At 43.0% G+C, this 24719-nt stretch overlaps 1 protein-coding gene across 2 annotated transcripts in view; it reads left to right on the forward strand.

The window, feature by feature from the left end:
- The window catches only part of LOXL2 (lysyl oxidase like 2), a 121263-nt gene that overhangs the window by 26314 nt on the left and 70230 nt on the right, over positions 1-24719 (forward strand). For both annotated transcript variants that reach the window (XM_049865242.1, XM_049865243.1), the window contains exons 2-3: positions 10619-11064; positions 18519-18694. In XM_049865242.1, coding sequence (XP_049721199.1) covers positions 10710-11064; positions 18519-18694 — 531 coding nt within the window. In that variant the 5' untranslated portion in view covers positions 10619-10709. The remainder of the gene's footprint in view (positions 1-10618; positions 11065-18518; positions 18695-24719) is intronic.

Raw genomic sequence — 24719 nt, forward strand, 5'->3', positions numbered from 1 at the left:
TGGAGTGCTTGGTACACTTGAAGTAGGCTATAATGCACACACACCTGTATCCTCCTGAGCCCAGCTCACAGGTGTAGGAGGTAATCAGAGAGGGCAGAAGTAGCCAGAGTGTGCTTCTCAGAGGAGACGGGACTTGAGGAATCACCATGCCCTGTGGGTCTGTCTAGCAGGCCCTGAAGACACAACTATGGGCTCCCTCTTCTCACCTCTAAGTGTCAGCAGGACTCCCTGCCTCAGGCCTGACAGGCCCTTCTAGGGGTCCGTGTTCTAGGGACTCATTTCCTTGAGGGCAGGCAGCTGAGTTGGCACATTTCCTAGGAAATAGCTCAGCTGGGCTGGAATCATGCCTCCCTTGGCCTCTCCTCGGTCCAGCGTTACAAGCCATGAGTCCTCTCTAGACACAAGTGTTGATTATCTGCTGGCGTGAGGTTTTTATGATCCTAGCGAGTCTTCGTTTCCCACAAATTACCCCAACATCTGCCTACCACCTTTACTACCCACAGTGAATTTCAGGGGTAAGTAGGCACCTATGTCAGGTGATTTGAAGGGCATGGGGAACGTCCCCCTACTCATGAAAAACCCTATTGCCCTTATTTTCAACACTGCACAATGCATAAAAGACCAACAATTTAGAAAATCAGTTAAAATTCTAAAATTCATATCTAGGAGTTAATTGCTAAAACATAAAAGTGTCCCTAGAAAAGTAATAATTTTTCCCCTAATGCCTTACATTCCTTAATGCAGTAAATTCATAGGAGTGATTATCAGCTTGCTTTCTAATACAACTAGGCCAGAGGAAAAGGCAAGTTTTGATAGGGTATAAAGATTCGAATTGGAATTTATATTCTTCACTCCATAAACATTTACTGAGTACTTACTGAGTCACTTTGATGACTAAGCTGCATCTACCCCAAGCCATGGTCTTTCTCATCACTACATATGCATACAAAGGTTGGATAATGAAAAAGAAGAATTGATGCATTTGAACCGTGGTGTTGGCCAAGAACATTGAACATACTGTGGGCTGCCATTAAGAACAAACAAATCCATCTTAGAAGAAATACAACCAGAATGTTCCTTAGAAGCAAGACTTGGACTTGCATACTTTGGACACATCATCAGAAAAGACCAATCACTAGAAAAGGATATCACGGTTGGTAAAGTAGAGGGCCAATGAAAATGAGGGAAACCCTCAATAAGATAGGTTGACACAAGAGCCGCAACAATGGACTCAGACATACCAATAATCATGAAGATGGTACAGGGCTGGGCAACGTTTCGTTCTGTTACACATAAGGTCGCCATGAGTCAGAGCCAACTACACAGCCACTAAAACACCTACTGAGTACAGGGCACAAAGCCCCACAATCAGATGTTTTGGGCTGGCAAGAAGGAAAGAAAAAAAGTAATATGAATGATTCTACGCTGTGTCCTAAGGTTTCTCACGTATCATCTCACTTTATCTCCACAGGCGCACACGTACATACATACTCACCCATACATATTCACATACCCAAACTTGTAAGGAAGGTTATTTCTACATTAAGAAGAGGGGATGGAAACTCTAAGAGTAAATTGCCCCCCAAATCATACAGCATGGAAGTGGTTGAGGCAGAAGTCAGACCCATGTCTCTAGAGAACCAAATGGTGCCACTAGGTACCAGAATGAAGGGTTGCCCACACAGTGGAAGGTGAGGAAGTAAAGGCAACCTGTAACCGCTTCACTTCAAGGGCCTTTTGATCTGTGATCATTGGGTAGAGCTTGTTTTCAAACCAGGTGCCTGGATGGTGCAAATGGTTTGCACTGGATTACTAACTTAAAGGTTGGTGGCTGGAACCCACCCCACAGTGATGCAAAAGAAAGGCCTGGAACCTGTTAGGTCTCTGGGTCCGGCTAGGTCCCTCCGTTCACAGCAGCATCCCTCTCTGCATGAGGAGAGTGCGCAGAGATGGGAATATCTGCTCCCAGGAAACCTAGACATCCCCCTCCTGAGCAGCGGGGCTTCAGGCGCCTCAAGGCCCTTGGGTTGCGCAGTCTTCCCCGGCGGGCGCTCATATGCCAAGAACACCAGCACCTGTGCCCCAACAGCACGAAAGCCCAAGGATTTCCTGGATCGGAGTCCTTTGTTGGCTTGAAAGAGTCACCCAAGGGTTGCCTCATCCTGCTTCTGGCAACCCTGGCCCAGCCTGGCCGCACTGCGGTCTCCAGCAAAGCACTGCCGGGCCAAGGAGGGGAGGGGAGTTCCTGGTGGGCGATCTACGGCCCCTGCACCTTGCTTTGCTGAGATGTAAACCTCACCTGCTGCCCGCCAGGTGTGTCTTCGGTTCTAAACGGGATCTTCAGGGCCGTAAGACTGCCCAGACCTTGTGAACAACAGTGGTCGCTATGAATAGTGGGGCCATGCTGGAGGGCAACAGATTCCCTATAGGGCACCCTTGGCTCCTAGCAGCTGGAATTTCCCACCAAGGGTGTGGAGTAGAAATACAGAACTGAAACTGGCGCTGGCGAGCAGCAGGCAAGGCCTCTGGGCTAAAGGGGTGGCGGAAAGAGCGTGCTGGCTGTGGAGAGGGATAGCGCAGGAGAGGAAACCCTGCTTTGGACATTGGCTTCTACCTGGCAGTTCTTCACTTCTGAGGGTTGGATGGATGCCAAAGTGAAAATAAATCTTCTAAAACAATAAGCAAAAGTTGAGCACCTCAATACAAAAAGAGATTAAGATCTAAAAAGATAATTTCCTAAAAAAAAGAATACAGGTGGCCAAATAACGTGGGGAAAAATGCTCAACCTCACCAGTAACAGAAGACAAATACCAGTTGCTGTCCAGTCGATTCTGACTCATGAAGACCTCGTGTGTCAGAGTAGAACTGTGCTTCGTAGGGTTTTCTGTGGCTGATTTTTCCAAAGCTGATCACCAGGCCTGCTTTCCAAGGCGCCTCTGGGTAGCCTTGAACTGCCAAACTTTTGATTAGCAGCTAAGTGCCGTAACTGTCTGCACCACCCAGGGACTCCAGTAACCAAAAAAAAAAAAAAACTAATTAAAACAAAATACCATTTTTTTTTTTTTTGCCTATCAAATTGAGAAAAGTTTGAAAATATGGTTACAGACAAGAGTTTCTGAGGTTGTAGAGGAACCCACAGAGTGTTGGCAGAAGTGTGAACTGACTCAGCCATTTTGGAAGACACTTAGCATAATTTTGCCAAAGTGTTGACTTTTTACAGACCCTTAGACCCAGCATTTTCATTTTTGGGAATTTATCCCAAGATTGCATAAAGCTTTAGCTACAGGGATACTCATTCCAACAATGATTGTAGCAGTAAAAATTTAGAAAAAATGGTAATAATGTATTCACAAGATTGAATACCATGCAACAAAAATCTCGTAAAAGAATAGTCAATGAGCCATAATGTTTGCAATATACTGTTAAACGTGAGAAACAATTTTTCTCACGTTTGACAGTATGTTTCTCATATGTTTCTCAACAGTATGTGTTACTGTGAGAAACAGTAAATGATTCAAATTGTTAAAGGGAAATATGTACAGGATATGGGTGGGTATACACCACAATGTTAATAATGATTACCTCTGACAGAAACATTGCAAATTATTTTCTCCTTGTAGTTTCCAATTTTTTTATAACCAGCTTATAAAACTTTTGCAATAAGGAAAAAAAAAAAAAAAGGTTATTTCTAAAAGGAGAGGGAAGCAGCTGGGTCTAATATGTTACAATTCCCCAGAGAAGGGAGTAAGGGGAAGGCCCCACAAAAGAAGCAAAACCAGGAGCACTTTTCTAGGACAGATTTAGGAGTTGAACACTGGGCATTCCCACAGGCTGGGGAATCCAGAAGATGGGTGGAGCAGTTTATGGTTATGCAAATCCAGAGATTGATCTTTTTAAAAATTGCAAGAGCACTTTCTGTTTGTTTGTTTGTTTGTTTCTGAGACAGGATTAGAGAATCTGGAGTTAGAGAGGCCTCCGAATCTTCTGGAAGGGGAGGGGAGGGCAGGGTAGGGTGGGCTGGCGAGCCTCCTGACAAAGCAATCTTCCACAGCTGAGATGAAGGGGCGTGTGGGGTAGTAAAGCATGTTCATAAAGGACACAGCCCAAGTCAGCCTGTCACCTGCCTTAAGACCGCGGCTTGTCACTTACCATCATCTTAGGCAAATTTCCCAACCTCTCTGTGCCTCAGCTTCCTTCTGGGGATAATAATGGTGCCTACCTCATTAAGTGAACTAATACATGCAGTGTGTTGAGAGCAGTGCCTAAACATAGGAGGCACTTTATAATGTTAACTGTTTGTAAAATAGCTTCATACTTGTCCTAACTCTGTAATTCTGTGTGACCTTTGGAAAATCATTGACCTCTTTAACGTCTGTAAAGTGAGGATATAGACAGTGTTGCCGTTAGGTGCATTTGAGTTGATTTCAACTCATGGTAGAACTGGCTTGTAGGGTTTTCTAGGCTGTTATCTTTACGGGAAAAGGAGCCCTGGTGGTGCAGTGGTTAAGTGCTCAGCTGCTAACCGAAAGGTTGGTGGTTCCAACACTATTTGAATCCACCAGCTGCTCCACTGGGAGAAAGATTATAGCCTTGGAAACCCTAAACGGCAGTTCTACTCTGTCCTGTATGGGTCACTTTGAGTCGGAATTGACTCAACGGTAATGGATTTTTAAAAATCTTTACAGGAGCAGGTTGCCAGTCTTTCTAATTAAAATACAAATATTGTTAAACTAGATTTTAAAAATCCAATTTTACATAGGTTAGGCTGTAGCTATTTTTGGTTAGCAGCTGAGTGCTTAACTCTTTTGCCACCAGGGCTCCTTAGAGATAGTGTACAAGAGTGAAAACCCCCTGAATTAAAGTCAGGTCACCTAGGCCCAGTTAGTTCAATCCATGAGCATTTACTGATTTTTCTGTAGGCAAACCATAGCTTTCTTTGGTTTATATGTGTATGGTAGATCTTTTTCCATCCTTTTACTTTAAACCTTTTTCCATCTATAGATTTAATGTCTGTCTTTTGTAAGAAATACAAAGTTGGATTATTTTTTGTTGCTGTTGTTTTGTTTTGAAGCTGTTATTGATTTTTTTTTTCAATGTGGTTTAGGTGAAAGTTTACAGAACAAATTATTTTCTCATTCATAAATTTATACACAAATTATTTTGTGACATTGGTTACAATCCCTGCAATGTGTCAGCACTCTCCACCCTTTCCTCCCCAGGTTCCCCATTTCCATTCATTCAGTTTTCCTGTCCCTTCCTGCCTTGTCTTTGCTTTGGGCCAGGTGTTGCCCATTTGGCCTCATATACTTGATTGCTCTAAGAAGCACTTTCCTCATGTATGTCACTGTTTGCTTTATAAGCCTGTCTAATCTTTGGCTGAAAGGTGAGTTTTGGGAGTGTTAGAGTTAGAAGGGTGTCTGGGAGCCATAGTCTCGGGGGTTTCTTCACTGTCTGTCAGACCAGTAAGTCTGGTCTTTTTTGTGAATTTGAATTTTGTTCTGCATTTTTCTCCTGCTCTGTCTGGGAGCCTCTATGTGTTCCCTGTCAGAGCAGTCGGTAGTGGTAGCTGGGCACCATCTAGTTCTTCTGGGCTCAGGCTGGTGGATGTTGTGGTTCATGTAGTCTTTTGGGCTAGTATTTTACTTGTGTCTTTGGTTTTCTTTATTCTCCTTTGCTCCAGATGGGATGGGGCCAATAGATGTATTTCAGATGACGACTTGCAAGCTTTTAAGACCCCAGATGCTACTCACCGAAGTAGGATGTAGAGCACTCTTTTTATGAACTATGTTATACCAATTGACCAAGATGTCCCCCAGCACTATGGTCTCCAGCCCTCAGCCCCAGTAACTCAGTCCCTCAGGGTGTTTGAATGTGTCTAGGCAGCTTCTGTGACTATGCCCCCTTTGTGCTCTTAAATATATGAATATGCATGCTGTACATACTAATATGTATGTAAGAATAGCTATAGCCTAACCTATGTGAAGTTGGATTTTTTTTAATCCAGTCTAACAATATTTGTATTTTAATTAGAATATTTATTTAACTAATTATTGATGTATTTGAGTTTAAATCTACCATCTTACTATTTTTTCTATTGTGACACTTATTCTGTATTTCTTTTTATCTGCTTTATTGCTTTAATTTTGGATTAATCAAATTTTTTTATAATTCCATCATTTCCACCCCTTATTTACCTTTTAGTCTCCTCTTACTGTTTTTTAATCATTCTTATAATGGTTACCTGGAAGAAAGTCCTGGCAATCTAGTTCCGAAAAATCAGCCATTGAAAACCCTATGGATCAGAGTTCTACTCTGACACACACACAGTCACCAGGAGTCAGAATCGACTTGATGGCAACTGGTCAGTAGTGGTTACCATAAAAATTATGACGCACATCTATTTAAAAAAAAAAATCTATGTAGACTTATTAAATTCTACTAGAAAATAGTACTATTGCCATTTCCTAGTCAATGCAAGAAACTTAAAAACACTTCAGCTTCATTTAATTTCTTTTGTGGTATTGTTACCACATATTTTAATAATGCATGTATTTTAAACACCACCAGATATTGTTTTACAAAGTTGCTATTCATTTAGATTTACCTATCTGTCTTTCTCCTTCATAACTCATTTCTTCTTACACCTCCAGACTTCAGTCTGAAATTATTTTCTCTTTGGCCTAAAGAACTCCCTTTAGTATTTCCTTCTTGTGGATCTTCTGGTGGCAAATTTTCTCCACTTTGGTTTGTCTTAAAATGTTTTTATTTCACCTTTATTCTCTTCAGTGAATACAGAATTTGAAGTTTTTTTTAGTACTTTGAATATGTCATTCCATTTTCTTGTTTCCTTTTTTCTATTGAGAGGTCAGCGGTAGTCTTATTGTTCTTTTGAAGGTAATATGCCTTTTATATTCTCACTGCTTTTAAATTTTTTCTCTTTGTCTTGGATTTTCCGTAGCTGGATTTTTCATGTTCGTAGGTATAGTTTCCTTTGTAAACGATATTGCTTGGACTTAACATCTTTCATTAATTTTCGAAAAATTTCATCCATTATCTCTTTAAATACTTCTTCTACTCATACTTTTCTTTCTCACTGTTGGTATTCTAATTATGTGGCTATTAGCCCTTTCTAACATGTGGCACATAACTCTTTGCCCTAACTTCTAGAGCGAAGCCCTTCAAAGATTCAACCTGAAAGCCTGGGGCTGTTGAACAAGACCCTTCCTCCTTGGCAGACTTTGAACTCAAATTTTTGTCTCCTTGGTCCCAGGAGGCTGCCTAGAGCTTGGTTTACCTTCTCAGCCTCTTGACCACTGCCTTGGCATTAGCAGGTGCCCTAATGGGAAAGGCAGTAACAAATGTCAGACTCACCTCGCCACACTTATCTCTCTGGATTCTTGCCTTCTTGAGTCCTTGCTGCCTCGGTAGCTCTCCAGTGTCTTCGAATACATGTTTTTAGTATTTTATCCACTTTTTCTAGCTGTTCTTGGCAGGGAGGTTTGTCCAGTACAAGCTAGTTTGCCATAGCCAGAAGCAGACTTATTACTGTATGGAAATAATAAAGAGATGGTCCTTGCCCCTGGGAGGCCAGACATGATAACAGTGTAAAGCTTGCAAGCAAAATGCTATTTTAAATGGAACCAGGGGAGACAATTGTTCTGATTAGGAGAATCTGCGAAGACAACCTTGAAGAATGCATAGGACTGTGATCTGTGGCTGTTTGTAGGGAATGAGAGGGTAGGGATAGAGGCACATTGATCTAAGAGGAAAAACTCACGCCAAGTGTAGGCTAATGTGATTGGCTGTGTGACATGTAAAGGGCTGGAGTGAGGGAAGGGAGAGAAATGTAGTTGGAATTCAAGCTAGGAATGTAGTTGTGTGCCAAATTGTAAAGGCTTTTATATCCTGTGAATTTGGATCTTATTTATACATGATGATGAGTCATTGATTTTTTTATAGCTTAGGCGTGACTAGTTCTGGCTTTGCCTGAGCTAACTGTGTAATGTTTGTAAAGTCCTAATCCTTTCTGGTTCTTGATTATTAAAATAAGAATCACAATACCTACCTTTTCAAGGTTATTGTGTGGCATAGATGCGTTTGCGGGTGCAGATACGCTTTGATGAGAAAGAAGTTTGTGGCCAGGGCAGAAGAGACAATGGATGTTTCTCTTCAGAGCTGGATATTAGTTTGTCAGGCTTGTGGTCTGAAGGGGGCTATCACAAGAGCCCCCAAACTTTCTGTCCTTGCTTGTGAGTCACAGAATGAGGATTGCTGGGTCTCCAGTGAAACCCGTGGGCCTTCAAAGTCCTCAGTTCTGACTTCTTGTCCAACACTGGTGTCCCTGCCATAGCACCTGCCATGTGGTGTTTGGGCTTTGCTTGAATATCCCAAGAGACGTGGAACCCCCTCTCTCCGAGACAGATCATCCCTTCGTGGGGCAGCTCTAGACAGCTCTGACTACAAGCAAGTTATACAGTCCTCCCTTGATGGTAATGTGCCATGAACTGAGGAATACAATTAGTCAAACTCTCTGTACCTGGTTAAAAAAAAAAATGTATTATGCCTTCCTTTACCTTTCGCCTACTCATCCTGGTTTTGCCCTTTAGGGCTCCATATCCCAAGTCTACTTCCTCTTCCATGAGATTAACCTGCAGTCCCTTAAGATAGTCTTCTTGTCTCTCTGAATTATTGAAGGCCCAAGGCACACGAGCCAAGTATTTATCTTTTGCTACATGTCCTCATTCTGGAATTCTTAGAAGTAGTTTCCACCTGGGTATGGTGACCACAACCTTGAGGGTTTTAAATTTTTATTTAGCAGATACTCTTATAGTGCTTATTATGTGCCATTCATTTAATCTTGAGGGTTTTAAATTTTTATTTAGCAAATACTCCTATAGTGCTTATTATGTGCCATTCATTTAATCTTCATAGCAATTCAGTAAGCTAAATATGATTATTACTCCCTTTTATAGACAAGGAAACTAAAGTGTAGAGGAGTATTTTGCTTAAGGTCTCAGAGCTAGTAAGTGACAAAATGAGGACTCAAGCTCAGATGGTCTGCTTCCAGAGTGTGTTCTTCACCACTCTGCTGTGCCAGTCCACCTTGGCCTGATGACATGCCACTTGGCCCTGTCCTAGTTGTGCAAAGAGCAGGCTGGTCTCAGCCCCCTGCACCCTTCAGGGAGACACTATGAACAGGAATGGAATCCTCACCAGAGCATCCTAGGCTTCTCCAAAGGTGAGCGATTTGCCTCAGGACTGCTCTCTGAAGCTGTTGCTTACAGAAACCACAGGTCAGTTAAAGACAAGCCCTGTTTAAGAGCTTTTGCCATTGGCCTCCTTGTGTGAGGGTCACACCTGTCTTGTAGTCCAGAGTGTAAGGCATAATAAGATCAGGAGTATGGATGGGCAACATGCTGCCATGTTTGAAGGGCCCTAAGAAGGTATGCAGAGAGAAAGCAGTCCATGAGCAAGCAGAAAGAGATTCTCAAAGCCTCGAATTGTTACTCTCAGCACCTTGAAGAGGCCATTCCATCCACGTCAACTGGAAGGGGGAAGGATACTTTACATAGGAGTACCCGAAGAGTTCACAGTAGCTTCAATGTGGATCTCCTGGACCCCACATTTCACTAGTGGCTCAGTCTCTGGAACCAGTTCACCTTCACATTCAATAAACATTTACTTGAAGCCTATAACATTTACTCTGCAGGGGCCAGAGAAGAGTAAGATGCAAGTCCACCCTTAAGAAGTTTTTAACCTAGTTGAGGATATGGAAGCATCTGGGAAAGGCCAGAAGAATGCCTAGTTAATAAGCCTACATTGGAAGTAGAGAACCTTGGAGGCTAGTTCAGTAGAAATGTTGCACGAAGGAGGTGGGATTTGAGCTGGGACTTGGAGAATGAGAAGATATAAGTAAATAGGCAGGATGAAGAAGAAGAGTATGCTGAATATCTTCTGTTTGCCCCTTCAGATCTGCTGCCCACCCTCTCCATCATCCCCTGGTGGTTGACCTAGATAGATTACACCAATGGGCTTCTTTGTCCTTGGCATCCAGTTAGATTTACCCAATAAGAGGCACCAGAAAGAGATTAGAAGACAGGAGAATGAAGTTAGAAATTTATTCCCCCCGATTCTTTCCTGCTGGGTTGCTGTGGGTTGGCCCTGAGACACTTTTCTGAAGAACACAGCTCCTAACAGGTAGCCCTTCTTCGTTTAGCCACTCTCTCTGGCCCTTCAAGCCTAGGTGTGGTAACAGCTCCCCTCTTTTGCCAGCCTTGGAATATTACACTCTCCTTTGTCAGTTTCTCTGAACTCTGCCCACATCTCTGTAAACAGTTTTTTTTTTAAACTCTCTTCAAATTAAGTTTGAGTGTGCCATTTCCTGCAGGAAACCTACTCAAACAAAAGCATTTCAGAGATACAGGAAGGTGGGTGGGCAAAATGGTGGGAATTCATAGACCTGTCTGGCCAAAAACCTATGGTGGGAGAGGAGGGTAGGTTGGAGTCTATACCATGAAGAGCCTTGGATGTTAAACAAAGGAGTATGAAATCACTGAATGTTCTGTAGATTTTTGTAGCCCTACACCCCCTATTCTAATGCATCTCTTCTCTCTTCCAGGAAACCTCTGCTGATTCCCCTGTGCCCTGTCTGCTCCTCCTAACTGCCTCGGAGTACCTCTTCCATCAGATCCTCTAGTCAGAAGACAAAGATGGCACTGCCTCTAGGCTCCTGCCTCAGCTGCTGTTTGGCTGTTCTCTCCCTTCTACCATTCCTGAGCCTGGCCCAGTATGAGAGCTGGCTGAACTACCCTGAGTACCTCCAGCAGCCGGCTCCTGAGTACCACCAGCCGCAGGTGCCCCCCGATGTTGTCAAGATCCAGCTGCGCCTGGCTGGGCAGAAAAGGAAGCACAGCGAGGGGCGGGTGGAGGTGTACTACAACGGGGAGTGGGGCACTGTGTGCGACGATGACTTCTCCATTCACGCTGCCCACGTGGTCTGCCGGGAGCTGGGATATGTGGAGGCCAAGTCCTGGACTGCCAGCTCCTCCTATGGCAAGGGGGAAGGTAAAATGCTCTGGGCTTTGGAAATGGGAACGGTCTTACATGAGGTTAACCTGGTAAAGAAAGGAAGCTGCAATTACTAGCTTATGAATTCCTGATGATTCTTCCATCCAGGGCCGCCTTCTGTGGCTGTACAGGTTGTGCCCTGCAGAAATGGGTGGGGGGGGGGGGGGTAGTGCTGTGATGGGGGGAAGGGTGATATTGGTAGGAGGGAGAGGGGGTGAGTAACAGCAGAGTGGCCACCGCCCAGGACCTCCTGAGCTTAGCACTAAAGGTTCCGCATCCTGGGAAATCCTTCAATCCCAGGCAAACCAGGACAGTGTGGTCTCTCTAGGTAAGAGCTGAAATCAGCCTGTGCGCCTGTCTCCGCGTCATGTGACCTATCCTGGAGCTGCATCTGCCCAGGGGAAGTAGTGCCTTCTCTAAATTGGTTTCTCATGGGACCAGTGGCCTCATGGGACCAAGGCACTCATGGGAGTGCCTTTTGGTGTTTCTCACAAAGGCTCCCAATATGTTAGTGTCCCTGACTCTATCTGCCTTCCTACCCAAGTAGAACTCACAGTTCTAACCTTAGCTTGAGGGGAACAGAGTTGCTTTGGGTTTTTCTCTTGTTTATTAGGTTCAAATCAATTTTTTTTAAAAAAAAATTCCCAAGAGCTTTGAAAGATGGAAATTTCTTGGAGCCCCAGGCCTCGAGCTCAGTCTTGGTGCTGACCTAACTAACTGTATGACTTTGAGGAAGGCACTTATTCTCTTTGGCCTCAGTTTCCCCATCTGGAAGTTGGACTATCTAAGAACTCTTGAGATTCTAACGGTCTGTGGTCCTCAGTGGGAAAGCAGATGAGGGCAAAGGGCATGATTTTTTAAAAATTACAGGTGGCTAGGAGTTTCCCATCCCTTGGTAAAGTAAAGGCAGCTCCTCCCCTTGGCAGAGACATTGGGCAAGGCATCAGGCAGGGGTCTGGCTGCTGGGTTAAAGCAGCCCTTCCGAACTCCCCTCCTGGACAAATGGATTAATGTTGTGCTGACTGCATTAGAATCACCTGGTGGCTTAGAATGCAAATACGTCAGACCCCAACGCATGCTACTCAGGCATAATAAGTCTAGGCTGCCACCTGGGACTCTGGCTTTTTGAAACCCTGCAAGTGTTTGTGATGCATAGGTTTAGAAGACATTGAAATATAGATCATTGTTATGGTCTTTTCCACCCTGTTTTTTTGTTATTCTATAAAATTATAGGAGAAAGGAAATGCCATCTCATACATTACATGTCTCATCTCAGTGCAGTTGAAAATTTCCTTTTGAAGTAAGAAGATCAAGAAAGCACACTTAGAGTAAAATATTCTCTGAAGCTGACACTGGGTCACTTAGCAGTGATGAGAAAAAAAGCAGCAAAGACAAGTTAGCAGATGCTGGGCTGTAAAACCTCATTTCCTGTCTTATGTACAAAAACTTCAGACACTTCTACATAATTCCACATCTATGTTTATCCTGCTTGCTAGGCGATCCGGAGGTAACTTCAGATTTATGTTTTCTATTTCAGGCTCTCTAAGCCTAATTATTTTAGTACTTTCCAATGACTGTGGACTTTTTTCAGAAACAAGTTTATTTTATTTCTACCCAAACTTAACATTTACTTGTCATCAGACATTACGGTTGTGTTTTTTCCCCATCCATGTTTACCTACCCTGAAGTGGGCATGGGGGAGGGTAGCTGGAGAGTTGGGTTTGCCTGGGTTGGAATTTGCCATCCAAGGATGATGAAGGGAAAAAAGCTCAAGGGAGCAGAGGGCATATGCGAGGGAGCAATTAAAATCATGATGTGTGGAATCTCAGTGTCTCAGTCAGGGTCCTCTGGAGAAATAGAACCAATGAAATAGATAAATGTATTGATAGATTGACAGGTAGATATTTACTTCAAGGAATTGCCTCACACAATTGTGGAGGGCTGGCAAGTCGAAAATCCATTAGCCAAGCAACAGGTTAGAAACTCCCGCAGGCTTGCCTCACAATATCCGTAAGTCAGGCGACGGGAAGAACTCGAGTTCTGCCAAAGTATCTATAGCCTGGAGGCAGAATACACCCAGGGAAATTCCCTTTTTGCTCCCAAGGCCCTCAACTGATTGATTATATTAGATTACATTGTGGAAGGTAATCTGCTCTACCCATAGCCAGCTGATGTTATCACATGTAAGTACTCCATAACAGCATCCACAAAACCAATCATTACACTGGGTAAGGAGAAAAGGAATAACATGAAGGAGTTGAAGGACTGTGAAAAGCTGCCAGGATCAAAGGATTGTGAGTTTCTGTTGGGATTGGGATTCTAGAAGGCACATGCCAGGAAGATGGTGGCGTGGTATGGAGAGTAAAATTAGCCTGGTTAAAATGGAGATTGAGAAAGGGATGCAGTTATTGGTAATAACAAGTCTAAGTCATGAGCATGAGAGAGTGGCTGAGGTAGGCTGGAGAAAAGTGATTTGAGAGAGGTGGTAAAGGAACTAAGTGGCTAAGAGTACTGGAAGGGTCATCTAAAAAAAAACGTCAATTCTGACTCGTAGCAACTGTATAGGACAGAGTAGAGCTGCCCCACAGGGTTTCCAAGGACCTTTTGGTTAGCAGCCATAGCACTTAACCACTATGCCACCAGGGTTCCTGAAGGGTCATCTATGGATATTGAAATCATCAAGAATTATGACGGGAGAAGTATCAGAGAGTAAGTGCTAAAAAAATGAAAAACTGTCTTATCTCCACAACTTTAAGGGTTATGCTACCTATATAAAATTGTACTTGGTTGGAGTCCCTGAGTGCTGCAAATGGTTAACGCACTTGGTTGCTAACCAAAACATTGGAAGTTTGAGCCCTCCCAGAGGCACCTTGGAAGAAAGGCCTGGTGACCTACTTCTGAACAATCAGCCATTGAAAACCCTATAGGGAACACTTCTACTCTGACACACACAAGGTCGCCATTAGTCAGAGTTGACTTGGCAGCAAGTGTTTTTTTTTTAAACTGGTTTATCTAAGTAATGGCTTCAAAAATAAATATATTTGAATTGCATCAGCATCAGTCTAGGTTTTCAGGGCTGGATACATGGTAGGCATGCAGTCAGTATTAGCTGACTAATTTATTAAAATTTTGATTTGGGAGAATATAAAAAACAGCAAAACAGTACTTGATATAGTGACCACAGAATGTGACTGGTGCCATGGTGTGTTACAAGGAGGTTTAATCTGCAAGCCAGGCTCTGTGGATGAACTGTGAATGCTTCAGCTGATCCCATAAAGGTTGCCCCTTCAGGAGTTATGTTCACAGCCTCCCCTGAGGTTTACCTTTTGTCTCTGTGCAGCAGTGGTCAGGTTGTGGTAATGAAGCCAGAGAGAGCGCCCCAGGGGCTTCCCGGGGTTTTCCCACCTGCTTGCCAACAGGCCTCTTCTCCTCAAGCACCTCTGAGCTCAGGTAAACCCTGGGTCCTTTTAGAGAGTTCTAGAAGGGCCAGCTGTCGCATTTCATACAGCCTGTGTGGCTCTCACAACAACATGATCCAACTGGTGAGTAGAATTGACCTGTTCCTCTTTGCCTGCCAGGTTGAGCCCATTCCTAGCTACCCCCGCCCCCATTCTTCAGATCAGAGTGACAAAGGCCCCAGATAACTACAGTGGCCCCCAGTTTCTAAGCTGAATTATTTTCGTTGTCCTGACAGAGCCCAGGGAAGACACTGTCATTCAAGTGGAATTTTATTTATGTTCTTTGTTTTCTAAATGCTTTGTTAATTTGTTTATATAGCTCTTCTCCTTTCATTAGGAAAGGCGTTTTGTAGAGTAAGTGGATGGAAAGAGTAAAGCGAAGGTTTGCTTCTGATTGGCTATTTTTTTGTGTCCAAAGTTTGAGCCTCATCTATTAAAGCTACTACTTTCTTCACAGCTACATGTTGGCGCCTATTGAACTGTGCCTAAAACCACCCTCCATTCCAGCAGGCGGAATCAGAAACCAGTTGCTTTCGGTCCAAGACAGTCTAGTTAATGACCACTGTCTTAGTTATCTAGGGCTGCTGTAACAGCTTTAACAAACGGAAATGTATTCTCTCACAGTTAAGGGGCTAAAAGTCTGAATTCAAGGCACCAGCTCTAGGAGGAGACTTTCCTCTCTGTCAGCTCTGGGGGAAGGCCCTTGTCATCAATCTTGCCCTGGTCTAGGAGCTTCTCAGTAAAACGTCCCTGGGTCCAAATGACTGGCTGCACTCCTGGCTCTTCTTTCTTGGTGATAACGAGGTCCCTCTCCTTTCTTGCTCACTTCTCTCTTTTATATTGCAAAAGAGATTGATTCAAGATACAGCCTAATCCTGTAGATTGTGTTCTGCCTCATTAACATTATTGCCTGTAATCCTGCCTCATTAACATCAAAGAGGCTAGGATTTATAACACATAGGATAATTGCATCAGATCACAAAATGGAGGATAACCACACAATACTGGGAATTATGGCTAGCCAGACTAACACAATTCAATTCATACCAGGCACTAAGCGTACAGAAAAATTATTCTCATTAAATCAGGCCAAATTAATGTACCATGCACGATGATGCTGTCTTGGCCTAAGTAGAAATTTATGTTTCCAGTGTCCAAGAAAAAGTAATTGGCCAAGCATATGTAACCAGTTGCTGTCGGGTCCGTTCTGACTCATGGTGACCCCATGTGTGCCAGAGTAGAACTGTGCTCCATAGGGTTTTCAATGTCCGAGTTTTTGGAAGCTGATCACCAGGCCTTTCTTCTGGGATGCCTCTGGGTGGACTTGAACCTCTAACCTTTTGGTTGTTCCACCCAGGGACTGCTGAACATATGTAGGGGTACGATTGTTGTGGGTCCATTGAAGCTACATAAGTGAGCAGCTCTTTTGGGTAGCTTAGCTCCCACTAGTGCTCCAGGGTGCTAATTTCAAATGTTCCTTATCAGTCAGTAAAGCAGGCTGTGCAGTATCTCTACCAGCCTGCTTTCTATCTCCTTAGCTAGTGTGCTTTCTTTCACTGCAAATGGAATTTGGACACCAGTTCTTTTTGCTACCTCTGTCCTTTCAGCAGTGTTACTACAGGAAGAAGCCCTACTTCAAACGTGGAGGGTCTTTTCCGTTGCTAGCACTTAGCAAGACAAACATTGGTTTGTTGTTGAGACGGCAATCGATTGGAGAATGTATGTTTCACTGGAGCTTGACAGCTTGGAAACCAGGCCAAATTGAGAAACCAGTTGGAAAAACCTCAGCCCAGATGTTTTCAATAAGCTCTTTGTTCCCTACAATATGTCTGAGGCTTCCTCACTTTAAGCCTGGACCAGCCATCCATCACGATAGACACATTCAGCAGAGCCTTAGAAGTCAGGTGATTGGCTCTGTGCCCTCCCTGAGCTTGAAGAGCCTCAGATTCTCCTCCTGGTTTTCTAATCTCTATAATGGGAGTGTTTTAACTAGGGCTTCAAACTGGTTTGAACTGGTTCGATCATGACCAACCAAGAGGAACCAGAACAGACCTGAATTTTTAAAATTCGCATGATCTAGAACGATAAACAGAATGGGAAAAATTACGGGTCAAAGCCCTGGAGTGGGAGATTCAGAAGAGGCATAGTGGGCCCTTTTAGGAGCCTGATGTGTGAGATTGGATTATTGGCAGGACTGTGGACAGTGACACATATTCAAAGCAGCATGGTTGGCCACCATATTTGAGAGGTGCCCGCTGTTTCAAACTGCACAGACCCTGAGGGGTGAGAGATTTGGTTGCTATGCAACATGTATGCTGACGTTGTTTTCTAAAACGGAGGTTAAGTTTCTAGCAGGGCTTTGATCCGTAGTTTTTCCTGTCCAGTTATCATTCCAGTTCACCCAAATTTTAAAAATTCGGGTCTGTTCCTGTTTCACTTCCTCGGCCATGACTAAACCAGGAAGAACTGGTTCGAAGCCCTGGTTTTAACCTGCTTTTTTGTTACATCCTGGAAGCAATAGAATTTGTTTTCTGGTTTACTGGAAGAAAAAATGGGAAAGGGAGTTTGAACATGTACTGGGCACATACATTATCTCATTGAATTCTCTATGGCAACTTGTTTAATGAGTATCATTTTTACTCTAGCAGGGGGAAGCAGGCTTGATCAGTTGTTGACTAAATTGCATAATGCCCAAGTCCATGTCAGATGGAACTTGAGCCCAGGTTTATCTGACTCCACTGTACTGTTCCTAAAAGGAACCCTGTGAAAAATGTAAGGTTTTTGTTTTGTTTTATTTTTAGAGCCATTTGTAAAAATCACTATTTGAAAGCCCTCTGGCACTTTGCACACTGAATTCTCTACTTACTGCAAGATAGGTAAAGGAACAGGAGATGAGCAGATCGCCCGGCTGCCCCCCAGCCCTGCTGTCACCTGCCTTCCTGAATGTGAGGAGGTGGCTCTGTAGTTTGTTCTAAGCTGAGTCAGTGGAGGAAGTGAGAGGAGCACTGACCCAGGCATTAGGGACCAGGGTTCTGGCCTCATGTGTCTGCCCTTGTACCCATGAGTTGTCCTTCCTGGGCCAGAGCTCTGCATCTGTGAAATGGGAATAACACCTGCCCAGCCTCTTCCCTGAGGTATTGGGAAGGTCAAGGGAGGTAATGTATATATGAAAATGCCTTAAGAACTTCAGTCTTTCTATTGCAGGATAGCTGATAAAACATAAGACTTAGCTTTTCCATAAAGGGTCAGAGTTCAGCATCTGCTGCAAATGGAAGGGGGCTCAGGCTTGTACCATAGTCAATATAGCTAAAATTATCATCATCATAAAAAACAAAACCAACCTCGTTGCCGTCAAGTCGATTCCCCAACTCATAGCAACCTTATGGGACAGAGTAGAACTGCCTCGTACAGTTTCCAAGGAGCACCTGGTGAATTCGAACTGCCAACATTTTGATTAGCAGCCGTAGTAGCTCTTAACCACTATGCCACTAGTGTTTCTATCATCATCATAGTTACCATTTTTGATGCCTACTTTGGGCCAAAAAATAAACTAGGCACATGATATATACCCTCTCTAATCCACAACCCTGCCATTCAAGTTTTATTATTATCCCCACTTTACTGATGAGAAAGAAGAGACTTAGTAGACTAAGGTCATACAGCTAAGTGGCTAGGCCAGAATTCAACACCAGCTTAGTATCCAAAGTCTGTGTTCTTTCCACTATACCATGTGGCATCTGGAGTTTAAATCTGATTTCTATCTTTATCGTGTTCAATTAAGGAAATCCAGATGGCCCAGAACTCTTTGCAATATCAACATAATAAAAATAGGTTGATGGCCATGTACAGTTACCAAAATTGGGGACAAAAGGTAAAGGCAAGTCAAGTAAAGAAACGGGGTGAGCAGACCTGTCCGTGTAAAACGTTGGTGCTCCCAGAGACTCAAACTTACTTTGACATGGTGCGTGTTTTCTTTTGCTCTGCTTCCTTCAGGACCCATCTGGTTGGACAATGTCTACTGCACTGGCAAGGAGGCAACCCTGGCAGCCTGTTCTTCCAATGGTTGGGGTGTCGCTGACTGCAAGCACACAGAAGACGTGGGTGTGGTGTGCAGTGACAAAAGGATTCCTGGGTTCAAATTTGACAATTCATTGATCAACCACATAGAGGCAAGTCATATGCTCTTGATGACTCCTTCATATGCACATTTTTCTTCTTCCATGTAACTCACTTCTTGCCTTCTGATTCAAGAAGTAGCTTCTGAGTAGCAAGAAGGAGGACCTAACCTAGCCTGATTTAGTGGGGGCCAGTTTAGGGAAGGGTTTCTGGAGAAGGGGCTACCTGAGATGCATCAGCGGGGAAAGGGCATCCCAGACACAGGAAAAACTTGGGCAAAGGCACAGAGGTACAGAGATATGAATCGGGGACACATAGGTGAGTACTACTTATGAATAAGATGTGGATCTGGGAGTGGTGTGAAGTGATGCTACAGAGGTGGGCAGAAAGGCCTTCTGTTCCATATTCAGGAGCTTGTCCTGTGGGCTGAGGAAATGTGTTAGTTATCAAGTGCTGCATAACAAATTACTCCCAAATTTTGCAGCTGAGAACAACAAACATTTGTTATCTCACACAGTTCCTGAGGGTCAGAAATCCAGGAACAGCTTGTTGTTTTTGTTGTTAGGTGCCTTCAAGTTGCTTCTAACTCATAGCAACCCTACATACAACAGAACAAAACACTGCACTGTCCTGCTCCATCCTCATTATCATTGTTATATTTGAGCCCATTGTTACAGCCCATTACACTGTGTCAATCCATCTCCTTGAGGGTCTTCCTCTTTTTCACGGACCCTATACTTGAGCAAGCATGATGTCTTTCTCCAGGAACTGACCCCTCCTGATAACACATCCAAAGTATGTGAGATGTGTGAGATGAAGTCTCACCATCCTTGTTTCTAAGGAATGTTCCGGCTGTATGTCTTCCAAGATGGATTTGTTTGTTCTTTCGGCAGTCCATAGTATATTCAATATTTTGCCAACACCATAATTCAAAGGCATCAATTCTTTTTCAGTCTTCTTTATTCATTGCCCAGCCTTTGCATGCATATGAGGTAATTGAAAACACCATGGCTTGGGTCAGGCGCTGTCTAATCTTCAAGGTAATCTCTTTGTTTTTTTTTAACACTTTGTAGACCTTTTTTGCAGCAGATTTGCCTAATGCAATACATTCTTTGATTTCTTGCCTACTGTTCCCATGGGTGTCTATTGTGGATCCAAGTAAAATGAAATCCTTGACAATGCCAATATTTTCTCCGTTTATCATGATCTTCCTTACTGGTCCAGTTGTGAGGATTTTTATTTTCTTTATGTTGGGGTGTAATCCATACTGAAAGCTGAAGTCCTTGATCTTTATCAGTAAGTGCTTCAAGTTCTCTTCACTTTCAGCAAGCAAGGTTGTGTCATCTGCGTAATGCAGGTTGTTAATGAGTCTTCCTCCAATTCTGATGCCCCATTTTTCTTCACGTAGTCCAGCTTCTTGAATTATTTGCTCAGCATACAAATTGAATAGGTATGGTGAAAGAATATAACCCTGACACACACCTTTCCTGACTTTAAACCACGCAGAGCCAAAGCCAAAGTTGTTCTGTTCCAATGACTGCCTCTTGAACTATGTACAGGTTCTTCATAAGCACAATTAAGTGTCCTGGAATTCCCATTCATTGCAATGTTATCCACAATTTGTTATGATCCACACAGTTAAATGCCTTTGCATAGTTAATAAAACACAGGTAAACGTCTTTCTGGTATTCTCTGCTTCCAGCTAGGATCTATCTGACATCTGCAGTGATATCCCTGGTTCTATGTCCTCTTCTAAACCCGGCTTGAATTTCTGGCAGCTCCCTGTCCATGTACTGCTGCGATTGCTTTTGAATGATCTTCAGCAAAATTTTACTTGTATGTGATAATTATGATACTGTTCAATAATTCTGTTGGATCACCTTTCTTTGGAATAGGCATAAATATGGATCTTTTCCAGTCAGTTGGTCAGGTCGCTGTCTTCCAAATTTTTGGCATAGACAGGTGAGCACCTCCAGCACTGCATCCGTTCATTGAGGCCTCTCAGTTGGTATTCAGTCAATTCCAGGCGCCTTGTTTTTTGCCATTTTCTTCAGTGCAGCTTGAACTTCTTCCTTCTCTACCATTGGTTCTTGATCATAGGCTACCTCCTGAAATGACTGAATGGCGACCAATTCTTTTTTGCTACAATGACTCTGTGTATTCCTTCCATCTTCTTTCGTTGCCTCCAGCGTCGTTTAATATTTTCCCTGTAGAATCCTTCACTATTGAAACTTGAGGTTTGAATTTTTTCTTCAGTTCTCTTAGCTTGAGAAATGCATATTCATCCCTTTTGGTTTTCTACCTCCAGGTCTTTGCACATGTCATTATAGTAACTTCACTTTATCTTTTCCAGTCACCCCGTGAAATCTTCTGTTCAGCTGTTTTACTTCATTTTTTCCTTTTGCTTTAGCTAATCGACACTCAAGAGCAAGTTTCGGAGTCTCTTTTGACATCCATTTTGGTCTTTTCTTTCTTTCCTTTCTTTTTAATGACCCCTTGCTTTCTTCATGTATGATGTCTTTGATGTCATTCTACAACTCATCTGATCTTTGGTCATTAGTGTTCAACACGTCAAATCTATTCTTAAGATGGTCTCTAAATTCAGGTGGGCTATACTCAAGGTCGTACTTTGGCTCTTGTTGACTTGTTCTAATTTTCTTCAGTTTCAGCTTGAATTTGCATATGAGCAATTGCTGGTCTGTTCCACTTGGCCCCTGACCTTGTTCTGATTGATGATATTGAGCTTTTCTGTCATCTCTCTCCAAAGATATAGTCGATTTGATTCCTGTGTATTCTATCTGGCAAGGTCCACATGTATAGTCACTTTTTATGTTGGTGAAAAAAGGTATTTGCAAGGAAAAAGTCATTGGTCTTGCAAAATTCCTTCATGGGAGCTACAGCATCGTTTCTGTCACCAAGGTCATATTTTCCAACTACCAGTCCTTCTTCTTTGTGTCTAACTTTCACATTCCAATCACCAGTAATTATCAATGCATCCTGATTGTATGCTCGATCAATTTCAGACTCCAGAAGTTGGTAAAACTCTTCAGTTTCTTCATCTTTGGCCTTAGTGGTTGGTGGGTAAATTTGAATAATAGACATACTAACTGGTCTTCCTTGTAGGCATGTGGATATTATCCTGTGACTGGCAGCATTGTACTTCAGGATAGCTCTTAAAATGTTCTTTTTGACAATGAATGCAACACCACTTCTCTTCAATTTGTCATTCCCGGATAGTAGACCATGATTGTCCAATTCAAAATGGCCAGTGCCAGTCCATTTCAGCTCACTAATGCCTAGGATATTGATGTGTATGCATTCCATTTCATTTTTGACAATTTCCAATTTTCCTAGCTTCATACTTCATACATTCCACGTTTCAATTATTAATGGATGTTTGCAGTTGTTTCTTTTCATTATGAGTTGTGCCACATTAGCAAATGAAGGTCCCAAAAGCTTGAGTCCATCCGCATCATTAAGGTCAACTCTCTTCCCCAGTGGTATTTTGAGTGCCTTCCAACCTAAGGGGCTCATCTTCCAGCACTATATCAGACAATGTTCCACTACTGCTCACCACGTACCTGTCAGTTTGTCGTACTGTAGTAGCTTGCATGTTGCTGTGATACCGGGAACTTTACCACCGGTATTTCAAATACCAGCAGGGACATTCTTGGTAGACAGGTTTCCGCGGAGCTTCCAGACTAAGACAGACTGGGAAGAAGGACCTGGCAGTGTACTTGCAAAAAAATTGGCCAGTGAAAACAACTAAATTAGCAAATACTTGTTGACCTACCGATAGATGCCCTATTGTTCTACCTAGACTGCAGTCTTTCCATTTTCCTCTAATGACTCACTGTCCTGCTCTTTTCTCATACATTCCTAGAGTACACCAAGTATGCGGGACATGTGTCCAAGCCTGCATTATAGCATGGGAAAGGATTTGGCCCCAGGCCACCAGCCTTCTCTCAGTTGAAAGGATGAGACCACTTCTAATAGAGATACTTCAAATGCTGCTGTTTTATTTGGAATGACTGGCAGAGATCACTATAGAGTTTACGTAGATATTTAATGTTCCACTAACTGATGACAACTTTGCTTACCACAAAGTTTATGATTTGGAGGGTGGGCTAGTCCAATCCATTTTCACAACAATTTCCGTCCCCGCTCTTCATAACATCATATGGTGTAACTACCCAGTTGCAGATGAGTTGACTCCAACTCATGGTGCTCCCATGTGTGTCAGAGTAGAACTGTGCTCTCTGGGATTTTCAGTGGCTGATGTTTTTGGAAGTAGCTCATCAGATCTTTCTTCCAAGGCTCCTCTGGGTGGACACAGGCCTCCCATCTTTTGGTTAACAGCCAAGTGCGTTGACCATTTGCACCACCCTTAGCACTCACTTTTATATCCCATCTGGCCAATAAAATTGGAAGCCCCTGGAGGGCAGGGTTTATATTTTATTTCATTGTATCCAGCAGAAATAATGCTAGGCACATAATGGGTACAGTATCTCCAATTTTTAAATTTTCTTCTCTCTAGCAATACAAAATATTAAACTAAACAGTGATGAGAAATACATAGAAGTAAATCATTCCTTTATAGAATTTGCCCTAATAGGACAGTAAGCTTACTTTTAACATCTTTAAACTGCCTCTGTTCAGCCTAGCAGCTCCATTAATCCACTTGGAGTATCAAGTAAAGACCCAGGCTTCTTGGCATAAGAAAGTTATTGATGGCTTGAATAAGAGGAAAAAAAAAAAAAAGAGGAGGGTGGGCAAAATGTCAATGGGTTTTGGGTTGAGAAAATGAGAAGACTCACTTGCTACTAGGAAAAAAAAATGATTCTGAAGAAGGACTCTGGGAGTGGCACTTCAACAGATAAATGTTTTATTGAATACCTACTATGAGCCACTTCCAATGTCTAGTATTTGAAGGTGAAATAAGACAGTCCATATCAAAAGAAAATCCTTAATTGGGTAGAATAGGCATAGACATGAGTGGAAAATAGATATATATTGGAGAGTACTTTCTTATTCTGGAAGGGCTGAGATTTCACGATAGGAAAGCTTAGATCCTGCCTTTATGCTGGACACTTGTCGGGCACCTACTGCACTTGCATCATGGCTTGGGGCACCATTAGGGAAGGAAAACCTAACCCTTATCCCCCAGAACCTTAGAACCTGAGGAGACAAGATGTATGCTATGGAGAAACTGGAGGATCATTCCAAGGCAAGGAGTGCAGGCCCTAAGTGAATTTACAGTAGCCTGGCAAAGACTACTTGGGACACCATCTGGTTTGAAGGGATGGCTTCCACAGCCTTCCATGTTTCGTGTTTTCCTAGAAGGCCTCCCTCTCACTGTCATAGTAAATCAGAGTGGTTACTACAAGTCAGATTGGAGCTTTCCTGTTCAGCTGTAGACACTGAGGGAACTTTACATGGAAGGGCAGGCCCCTCTGGCCCCTTCCGTTTGGTATTCACTGAAAGTAGGTCGTGAAGGGGACTAGATGTCAGGATGTCTGAGGAGAATCCTTGTGAGTTGTGAGAAGATTCTTCCATCCAGGGTGTTGTGGCTAAAGCTCGTGCTTATTGACAGAGCTGGTCTTCTGGGTAGAGAGCCACCTAGACCACCTACAGATGGTGATTTGTGGGATGCCAAGAAGTTTCTCCAAAATACCTCATGTAGTGTCAATAGCTGAAGTCATAGAATTATTCCTCTTGGCTAAAGAATTGTACACTATTAAATTTTCATGAACAAGAGGAAGGAACATAGGCTGGTGGACATATGGTTAGGTAGAGTCATCCTACTGACTAATGATACCCAGGGAGGATGGTTTATTAATTAGTGTGAACACACTGGCTGGTAAGGTGGCAGGCCTACCTAATGATCTCTAATGATGCACTCTAGGGCTCTGCTCCAGCTTCCCGATTATGCATCAGAAATTTGGATGGAGATTAAAATATGTACTGATAAAATGCATAGGAGATGCAAACCTAGGAGGGATTTATGGAATATAAAATTGTGGAATCAAACCACAGCATATTAGGGATAAATATAAAGTCCTATATTAAGGTTCAGGA

The sequence above is a fragment of the Elephas maximus genome, chromosome 22 (assembly GCF_024166365.1).
Source record: "Elephas maximus indicus isolate mEleMax1 chromosome 22, mEleMax1 primary haplotype, whole genome shotgun sequence".
In the NCBI taxonomy this organism is placed as follows: domain Eukaryota; kingdom Metazoa; phylum Chordata; class Mammalia; order Proboscidea; family Elephantidae; genus Elephas; species Elephas maximus.